General features: G+C 41.0%; 1 protein-coding gene across 2 annotated transcripts in view; it reads left to right on the plus strand.

Annotated features, from left to right (window-relative positions):
- Window positions 1-6,906, plus strand: part of golph3a (golgi phosphoprotein 3a) — a 61,782-nt gene extending 54,876 nt beyond the window's left edge. For both annotated transcript variants that reach the window (XM_080530659.1, XM_080530660.1), the window contains one exon: window positions 4,673-6,906. In XM_080530659.1, the coding sequence (XP_080386785.1) occupies window positions 4,673-5,097 (425 nt within the window). In that variant the 3' untranslated portion in view covers window positions 5,098-6,906. The remainder of the gene's footprint in view (window positions 1-4,672) is intronic.
- The last annotated feature ends 4,018 nt before the right edge of the window (window positions 6,907-10,924 follow it).

The raw sequence follows: 10,924 nt of genomic DNA on the forward strand, positions 1-10,924 counted from the left end.
GAATGGTTTCAAAATCTCTGAGCGATGGCATTTGGTATGACCCTGCCCATCCCGTGGACAATCAATCAAGGAGCCTGGCGGATTTGTTACCAGATTCAAATAGTCTATGCTTGGCAACATATGTGACAGGGCATGGTTAAAAAGTCCTCAACTAGGGCAAAATCTTTTTTCTGTTTTTTTTTCGGATTATGAAAGGGTAGATTGTAAGCTTTAAAATGATGTGTCATACATTTAAATCTGAAACAAGTTGAAGAAGTCATGGATAGTTTAATGGTGATACCCCCTGAACCACCGTACTGAGATATCTAGCCTCAAACTTCTTCAGAGACGTTTTTCACAGAGGTAATGGGTGGGAACAATAGCTGGTTAACTCCACCCTAATCACTCCCTCAAGACAACCACACCCTCAAGACAACCACTCCCCCATTACACTACCTGTCATTACCTACCTGTCATCTGTCAGTGGGGTTGTCAGCTAACCCTCAGGAAGCAAAATTACAGGGCTGACACGTTTAAATAGCTAAATAATAATAATTCAAGATTCATGATTCATCATCATTTTATTGCCATGTGTGCCAAAAGTTTATTACGTCCCATTACAAGTACAAGACAGTAAAATTCATGGCAATGGAAAAAATTAGGCAAGATACAATTGAGCAATACAATAATAGAATGGAAAAAAATAATAATGTTGTCCGTGTGCATGCATTTATCATTATAGTCCATAAAGCATCTAGTGGGACTTCTGCGTAGTTCCTTCCCATCCCATCTGGGCATCAAAGCTGTAATAAAAAAAGAAGACAGTACATTTCAAATGATTGCCCACTGTTACCAACACCACTTTCACGAAATAGCCTACTACTATCTTCATAAAATAGAATTGCTTATACAATGACAATGACAAATACCTGAAGTGCTGGTGACTCATCAAGGTGTCATCTCTCAGAACCTCTCACCTCCTCATTCTGTAACACAAATTTCAGGTCAGAGGTGTGGACACTTCTCTAGTGTAGGTTTTCCATAGACTCAGTGTACTGTACTTGTACTGAAGTAGGCTAGTGAAATCATTTCAATTCACAGTAATATTCTACAGCAAATCTACATATCAATGAATTAATCATTCTTTTTGATTCCACATAACATTACCAGGGTTTTTCCTGGCTCAAAATGAGGCGGAGGTGGTGTTTGACATCGGGGGGGACCCATGAAGCGGGGCTGTCTGGGGGTCCTTAAACGAGCATCAAACACTTAATTTCTTGCATTCTGGTGAATTGATATGCACCAATTTGTGACCTTTCTGCATCAACTTATGGTGGAAATGTCATTATTTATGTAAAGGAAAACACAAGATTCAGGCACCAGATGACCAATCAAAATATAATGTAATATAATGCAATATAAGGCTCTCAGGCATTCTGTACTTTCAAATATGTATTCTCCTTGAGCAGTCAATATCAACTATCAGCTATTTCACTAGCAAAAACGAAAGCTAACTTATTTGCGAAACAGCGCCCACGTCGGCGCAGTGCCACAATTGCAGTTAGAAATGACAGAAATCAACAACGGCGCTATCTACCTTATTCACAAAACAACAAATAACTGTTTGGCTATCCTAAGTAAACAATACAAAATCCTAGTATACAACACATGTAACTCACTAAAACTTACCCAAGAACACAGCAGAAGGTCTGTCTGCAGACGACTGTCCCATGAAAGTGAACTGAGGTGGAGATCAATGTCTGAAATCCTGTTGTCATCTTGTCATCGTCAGATTCGGAGTTCGGAGTTCCCGTTATGTATAGTCCAGTATGAAGGAGTTCATTAATTGCCCACTGTCGATATTTCTAGCGGCTTCATAAATTCGGTTTATAGCATTAGCTTGCTAGAGCATCCGCATCCATCTTGTAAATTTGTCAACAGGTCCAGGTGGCTACTTAAATACGGCTGGAGTGGGCGTGGCTACACACTGTCACAATATTACGAATAATACCCCCCACCCGACTTTGCTAACTAAATTTAGGTATTTAGTGAATGTAAAACTGTTGGATATGATATCGAGTGGGTTCTTCATCGCTTCGTTTGTCGTCCTATGCCAAAAACCGGAAAACACATTTTTTCACAACAAGACTTGTTTGGCTCGATTGCGAGGTTTCAAAATGGCCGAGATGGGGACCTATTAATCAGACGCTGTCACATATACTGTAGCTGATTCTGGTGTTGGGGTAGGGCAGATTGGTCCGCTTGTAGTTTCTTTTTAGCACAGCTGTGGAGGAATAGGTCTTCAAACTCTAGTTGATTTGCTAATGAACTTTTTCTCATTGCGGCTGTATAGGAGATTATGGCCCCCCTCAAGAAGGCAATCAATAAGAGAGTGATGAGAGCAAGAGAAAAATTCAGTTTACTCCATCTCTCATGGATTCATGACTCTCCAAGCATCCAGTAGGCCTAGCTGTGAGAAGAAGTTTCAACCTTTGTCATTGCGCAAAGTACAACAAAATGTATTTTATGTTCTAGGCAAGGGGTCAGAGTGATAGAAGGCGACTGTGGAGCAATTAGGGACACTTCGACACGTGGCCAGCCGGGGTTCAAACTGTTGGAATTTGGAGTTACCTCACGAACCAGAGCTGTGGTGTCCATTGCTGGCGGAGGTTCATCACTTTTCGGCTGAGAGTTTGTTTGGCTAGCAGTTGTTGTAAATCTTCGTGGCAGAATTTTTTGTTTCTTTCAACATCGCTTTGCGTCAAAAGGGACACTTTTCTTCTTGTCATTAGTTTGTACAACACTGTGTTAGTAAAAACAAACTGAAATGGGCGCATTAAATTGCAAATAAAACACGTCTCTCAGTCAGCCATCGTGACGTGACCCCTCGATATTGATAATAATAATAATAATAGACCTCCACCATCAAGAGGATGTTCCTCCTGCGGCAGCTGAAGAAATTCAATATGCCGCAGAAAGTGATGGTCGAGTTCTACACGTCCACCCTCAGCTCATCGATCACCGTCTGCTTCGCTGCCTCCACTGCCAGGGACAGAGGCAGATTACAGCGGATTATTCAGTCAGATGAGAAGGTCATCGGCTGCAACCTGCCATCTGTCCTGGATCTGTTCCTTTTACGGACCAGTAAGAGAGCAGGAAAGATCATCGCTGATCCCTCCCACCCCGGTCACCACCTCTTCCAAAGTCTCCCATCTTGAAAAAAGTGCGGACCAAAACCTCGCACCACCAATTTCTGCTTATAGTGTTGTTTATTACATTGTCGTTGCTTTTTATTACCGTATTTTCCGGACTATAAATCGCCCTTTTTTTCATAGTTTGGCTGGTCCTGCAACTTATAGTCAGGTGCGACTTATATATCAATATATAGAATTTCATACTGACAGACATGAACCAAGGAGTAAACAATACCGTCTACAGCCGACAGAGGGCGCTCTGGGCTTGTGACAACTATATGCTGCTCCTATACCACTGAAGAAATGAAACATTAGCTTGTTGAAGCTAAGCAAACGGTATCTTGGTGAACTTGCTTACTGGTAACTTGCTTGTTGGACTCGCTGGCTTGTTATGTTAATTTAGCCTATTCAGCTTCCCAGGTATGTTCTTTATGCTATTGTGTTGCTGAATAACTGTTAATGTGTTACGTTAACATACCTGACTTCTATTCAGCCTGTTGTTCTGTGTGCTATTGTGTAGTTGAATAAACTTGCCTTTCCAGATTAAATTTCTGTTCTTGGTCTTGGATTTTGTGAAATATATTTCTAAATAAATGCGACTTATAGTCCAGTGCGACTTATATATGTTTTTTTCCTCTTCATGACGCATTTTTTGCCTGATGCGACTTATACTCAGGAGCGATTTATAGTCCGGAAAATACTGTATATTGCTGTCTCTTATGCACCAACCACACCAAGTCAATTTCCTGTATGTGCGAATATACTTGGCAGTAAAAAAAAATCAGATTCTGATCTGATTCTGAAGTGTCTGGGAGGGTGGCAGGTATCTGAATTGTTGAAGAGCACAGGAAATTAGCACAGAAGTAGGCCAGAGGGCATGAAGGCATTAGGACAGGAGAAGCAGAGATTGTGAGAATTGTTTTCTTCTTTTGGCTTCACACTCCAAAAGTTTGGATTTTAAATCACAGAAGTACTATGAGTAGAGATGCTGATTTTATTTGATGGTATTTGTGTACATGGTTTCACCATTCAGAAGTTACATACAGTATCCTTTTATCCATAATTGTCCTATTTCAGGGTACCCAAATGTAATGGGACAGATTTGTCATTTATAAGTCTCTTTGGATAAAGGCGTCTGCTAAACGTCTAAAATGTAATGTAAAAAGACCTCAAAACTAAGTGAACAAAACATGTGAAAGGATTGTGGATCAAATACTAAACATAAGTACCTTATTTGGCCATTCGATAAATCTGTCCCATCACTTTTGGTGGCTAATGTCTAAAAAGTGTTGTCATTTAAAATTGGTGAAACCAATATGTACACGAATACCATCCACAATCTGAGAATCTCTATTTTAACCTCATAGTAATTGTAGAGTGCAGAGCATTTTTTTTTTTTTTTACTTCACTGTCCCATGACTTACGCAGGGCACTGGATTGTATTTCATATCTCCTCCATCCTAACACCCAGCTCTCCCTCCCTCTCTCCTCCCCTGCAGGTGAGACTTGGAACCCCCTCAAGCTTCACTACCAACTGAGGAACGTGCGGGAGCGTCTGGCCAAGAACCTGGTGGAGAAAGGCGTGCTGACCACAGAAAAACAGAACTTCCTGCTTTTCGACATGACCACACACCCGCTCACCAACAACAACATCAAGCAGCGTCTCATAAAGAAGGTGCAGGAGTCGGTCCTGGAGAAGTGGGTGAACGACCCGCACCGCATGGACAAGCGGTTGCTGGCCCTCATCTTCTTGGCCCACTCTTCGGATGTGCTGGAGAATGCTTTCGCGCCGCTGCTGGACGACCAGTACGACCTAGCCATGAAGAGAGTACGGCAGCTCCTGGACCTGGAGCCCGAGGGCGAGAGCATGAAGACCAACGCCAACGAGCTGCTGTGGGCAGTGGTGGCCGCCTTTACCAAATGAGGCTATCAGAGGGCGACATTGGCGCTTGTATCGGTGCGAGTTGACCACGGGGGGTGGGTGGGTGAGAGAGTGAGCACAGTTTGGGGAAGGACTGGGAGAGTGCTGGCCCCAAGGTAGTGACTTGACTGACTTGAGTTTACCCCTGCCTAGGCTTCTCCAGACCTGTCCCCCATGTTTCTTTTCTTTTTGTCTCCTCTCCTAGATAAGTCTCCCACCCCCCCCATGCTCTTCTTTCTGCAAGATGTCATGTAGTCGCACACACTTTAAAAAAAGAAAAAGACAAGGGAAAAAAAGAAACAGAAAACCCTCATTGATGTTTGAAAGGAGTGATGAGCGGTGTTCTCAATACTGGACTGAATGACACTCACCTTTCTTAACCTCTCCCCCAGGACAAATATACCTAACCTCTCCCCCAGGACAAAGATTTGTATTTCTTTCAACAATTTTTTCCTCAAAGTATGTATTGTAAACTCCAGGTAACTAGCTAACTCACTTTATGATATATTAATCAACAACTCTGTCCTTCAGTGGTGTACATGCACATTTCATGTACACCCATAGCTACAGTACGTGGATCTAATGTTAGAGAATTCAATTGACTGAAGTCTTGAATTTGATTTACTCTGTCAAACATGACATAATCTGAGGTTTTCTTTTTGTTTTAAGAAAACATGTTTATGAAAGCTGCTCTTTTAATGGTTTTTGGATGACCTTGAGTCTGACCTCTGTGTTACCGTCTCTGTTCATTTCCAGATGAAGTAGAGCCTCTATAAAGTTGGTGTCTCTGCACATTGCCAGCGGTATGCACGAGAACCTGACTAATATATTTAATTATTAGTTTAATAAGGAGTGAGCTCTGGAGTTCTGTCTGGTGAAGGTATGTCTGTATGGGATACACCTTTTGAAGCAAAGAAATCTATATTAGAATAATCTTCTCTTCCCCTCCTCAGTTTCTACACTTCTGTATGTCCCCTATACTTCAGTAACAATAAAGATACAGCTCCAATCATCATCTGAAATGTGATTCTCCTCTGCAAGGACTGTCTCTATGTTCACCTGTCATGCTCTCAAAGTGAATAATCTGTTTATTTTTGTAACTTTGAAAAAAGAAAAGAAAAGAAGAAGACATAATTACAGCACGTGTTAGTTATGTGCACACCAGGGTCTGAATAAAACAATCAAAGGATGGGGTCACATTCCTGTATATAGATACTTGTGTATTCACCCCTGTCTGGTTAGCTTGGGTAACATGGACTGAATGCAACCTGCATTAAAATATTTGCTTTAGAGTCTGTCTGGTCAGCTTGTTGGACACAGATATTCTGGACATGTAGTCATAATGGTCATATCTCCCCCATGATTTAACCCAATGTCCTTTCAGGAGGTGAGGTGGCATTCAGATGACTGTGTCAGGAAAGCCTTGGACCAATCACCATATCTTGCTCTTATTTTATGTTGCATGATTTTGAATTTTGTTTCTCAGATGCTGATTTGTACTAATTTTTTATGCAATAACTTTTGTTACTAAATTGTTTTTCTTTCGCTTTTGTTGTTTCAAATCATATATCTGTATGTTGGTAATGGCATTGCTTTATTGTAGCTAGCTACCTTCACATAATGTATGTAGCAAAGACATGGGGTTGATCAATCAATGGTTATTCTGGGAAATGTCATGATCTAGAGGTTTACAGGTGGCAGAAGTAGTCTTTGCAGCATTCTGAGTTGAAGAAGATGCCATGCCTGTACTTGTAGACTTCAAAATAAAGGGACCTCTAATCTGTATACTTTGACCATACAAATAAACTAAGATCTTGGAAGTGCCTAAAAACATTCAATTTTTTCATTTGTTTAATGTGTGCAGTTGCATGTATTTTTTGTTTGTTTAATGTTGTGTTTCCCACATTGATACTATTCTGTTGATAGACTGTTTATTATGTATGTACTGTCCCATGAATATACTGTTAATTCAAGGTGCAGATATACCGGGGGACAAGAACCAAAGGCGACGAGAGAATATAAATAAAATGTATTGTATAAGGTTAAACAGTAAGTAAACAGGTTTCTGTGAAAACACTAAGGATTATTTTCTAGAAAATAGGTAACAAATCAATATAGATGTCATTTGAAGTAACGTATCAGACTATTAGGGAAACATTAGGACTAAACAGTGAACAATGTATTTATTTAATTGAGAGACTAACAAAACACAACAGGGGCTATAACAAAAACATAACCCAAACACACAACCCGGGAGTTGCGTCTCTCTCCCAGTCTTTTATACCCCCCCCCCCCACCTCTAATCTGTATACCCCCCTCCACCCCTAATATGTATACCCCCCCTCCACCTCTAATCTGTACCCCCCTCCACTATTGGTTTTTGCACAGGGGAGTCTAAACAGCCCTCTACTTGCCCCTCTAGTGGAATGCATATCAGGGTTGTCACGCTACCTGGAAATCAGGGAAAACATGGAAATTATTGAGCCCTGTTCCATACCTGGAAAAGGCATGGAAACTGAGCACAATTGAAAATTAACATGGAAATTCTTGTGTTGTCCTGGAAAATTCAAAAGGCTTTAAAAAATATTGTTCATGCTTGTAACTGTATTTATTGTGCTGGGTTACAATCTGTGTATAGGCTATGTCTTTCTCTGGACCAGGGGAGGCTGGTTCATTAGGGCAATTGGACAATGCCCCACCAAAGGGAGAAGAGAGAGATTTTTTTTTCTAACTTTTTTTGACTTCTAGACAGTGTTGCTTCTGAATATCATAGTCCAATCAGCTAGTGTTCTGTGGAGTATATCATAGTCCAATCAGCTAGTGTTCTGTGGAGTATATTCCAATCAGCTTCAAGTCCCGCCCCTTTCAGTGCAACTTTCATTCTACTCGAAATTGCACTAGGCTGTTCTCGTAGACTTACATTGTAAATCTATTTTGGTAACTTCAGGCCATTCGGGCATTCTCTATGGGATTTTGGGACATGCACAAAGAATCGTACGTGCTTACGTCATGTCATACGGCGTAGCTTTAGACGAGCTGACGCAGTCTTCATAAAACATGCCGTCCAAAGCTTCACAAGCAGCATGCAGGCCATAAGGTAAGATCAAAAAATATAGTTTGTACCTTCTCCGTAATATAGAACTTTGTAATAATCAAATGTATGCATGCTATGATGAATGGGAAAGGCGCCGGTAAAACTAGTAGGCTTATAACAATGAGTTGAATTAAAATTAGGGCTTGCCCGAGTAATTGGAGTAGGATATTCCACTATTCATTTGGTAGGTTGCTATGCGAAGCTTCTTTTTTGCAACAAAACTTTGCATTTAATTTATTATGTTACATTATATTAATATGTAGTTACTTAATGTAATGTAGTATATTACATTTATCAAACTATACAATACATTTTGTCAGCGAATTACGGTACAACTAAGCATTTTTTTTAGATATATGTATTAGGCTAATATATAGAACATGTCTAAAAATGTCTGAGGTTTAATTTGTGAATAGATAGACCTACATATTTCTATTCAAGAATAAGCATATCTACCTAAATAGCTCCAAGATATCTAAGTGGTCGGGACTCGGGAGTGACTCATGTGCACAGCCTGTTAAAGCTAAAGTCAACTCTTATACTTAAAACAGATCCCTCTCTCCTGGAGACCTTAAATCATCGTTAGACTACATTTCAGAAATTACTGTAGATACAATTACAACTACAAGACAGCAGATTGTTCAGCTACATTTTCTTATTTGAAATCTTAACACTGTTGGTCTGTCTGCCTTCAGGGACCAAAGCTCATCTCAAGAGCAGCAGCAAGAAGCCACAGGAACCAGAACATCAAGGAGGGTCTTGGGAGAAGAAGAGAAGCAGAGGCTGTCTAAAGAGGTAGGTCCAAATTTTGAAACACAGTGTTGGAAAATCATCACCTATCAGAGTTACATTCAGGGATGGGATGGTAGCAGTCTTTATTCAGTGTTGTACTTCCAAAGTGCTTATTTCCACATTTTCTTTCACACCCCATACTTTTGACAGATCTGCGACACAATCCTGGCCCACTCCAAAGAAAGGTTTTCTTTCACCAACCACCTTGTGAGTGCCACGCTGCTCCAAGGAGAGATGTTCCAACAGCACTGCCATGCATTCCCTGTTGAGGCTCTGAACACCACTGTCAAGGCATACCCCATGCTGAACCAGGTGAAGCTCAAGACTGAGCTGTCCCTTGTCTATGAGAGTGTTGAGTTCAAGGGCTGCTCTGGTGCACTGGCACTGTACCAGGTTCTACACAGGTACAACCTCCAGGAGACTTTCTCTGAGACTGTAGCTCTGTTGAACATCCTAATTACCACTCCCATGACAACAGCTGAAGCTGAGAGGTGTTTCTCGACCCTTAAGAGAATCAAGAACTTCCTGCGAAACACAATGGGCCAGGAGCGCCTGAATGCACTGGCCATGCTTTCAATGGAGAGGGAACTAGTCAGGAAGATGCCTGATTTTAATGAGGGTCATTGATTGTTTTGCTGCTTTGAAAGAGAGACGAGCTAAATTTCAATACAAGTGAGCAGTATGTATGCCGTCCATATTTTGTATTTTGTAGTATGTAAATAGTTGTATCCATCCATTGCACATTATCAGCCCCTGTGCCACTGCTCTTTATACTGGATTTGCTGCACCTAAAATAAAATATGTGATAACTGAATACCAATGGCTGTGAGAGTCAATTTATTTAAGCCCGCTGATTTAGGTGAATTTACCCTTGAACGTGTCACCTTAACCATCAACGCAACAATTGCCCCCCCTGAGAGATTTGGCAGGAGCCGCCACTGCTCTGGACTATACATTTCAAATGCAATGTGGTCTGTTTAATGACGGAAAGTAACGTAATGTGACAGCCACATAGAGGCGCCAGTCCACCTCTGCTCAATGATTGTGCAATTTGCCTGTCAAGACTACACTACACTTTTCAGGGACTAAAACGAATATTCTCAAATGTAAGTAGCTTTGATTGATTGATTGATTGAAAACTTTATTAGAAGGTTTGCAGAAGTAGGTACATGAAAGTACATATTACATACAAGGTCAAACTAAAAGGATAAAAACCCAAGAAAGCCACTGGCTTATTTCAATTGGGGTCCTTGATTTTCAATTCATCGTTACATGTAAGACAGACATAAGAAAAGAACTAGTACTATCTACAAGATAATACAGACAAATAACTATTACTATCTACAAGATAAACGTACATCCATCATGGGAAGAACAATACAACAAAACATAAAGTATGTACAGTGGGTAGTTCGGGTCTTTTAATCTGATTTTTGTTTTAGAGGGTCCAGTTACGGATTGCAGCCTCCTGTAAATGTTTTTTGAGAGTGGTTTTGAAGGTGGGCAGTGTTTTGCACTCCTTTAAGATTATAGGAAGGGCGTTCCACATCTTTACTGCATAGTTTGCAAACGAGTTTAAACCCTTGTTTGTGGTGCAACGCGGTTGAACGTGGTTCGTGGAGCTTCCTCTGGTGTTGTATGTGTGGACGTTGTTCACTTTTTGGAAGTATGTTGACAGGTACTTGGGTGTCTTTGTGGTGTAGCGTATCTTGAAGACCAGGCCCAGTGCAAGCTGCTGCACTCTGTCAACTACTCGTAGCCAATCAAGGCTCAAAAAATGAGCAGCGGTTAGATGTGTCCTAGGGTTGAGGCCTAGCAGAAGCCTAACCAGTTTATTTTGGGCTGTCTGGAGTCTTGTTTTATGGGCCTTTGTGGTTCTATAGTACCATGATGTTACGGCATAGTCGAAGTGACATTGAATGAGAGCTCCTGATAGGGTCCTCA

Source organism: Nansenia antarctica, assembly GCF_963989245.1.
Source record: "Nansenia antarctica genome assembly, chromosome: 5".
Classification (NCBI taxonomy): domain Eukaryota; kingdom Metazoa; phylum Chordata; class Actinopteri; order Argentiniformes; family Microstomatidae; genus Nansenia; species Nansenia antarctica.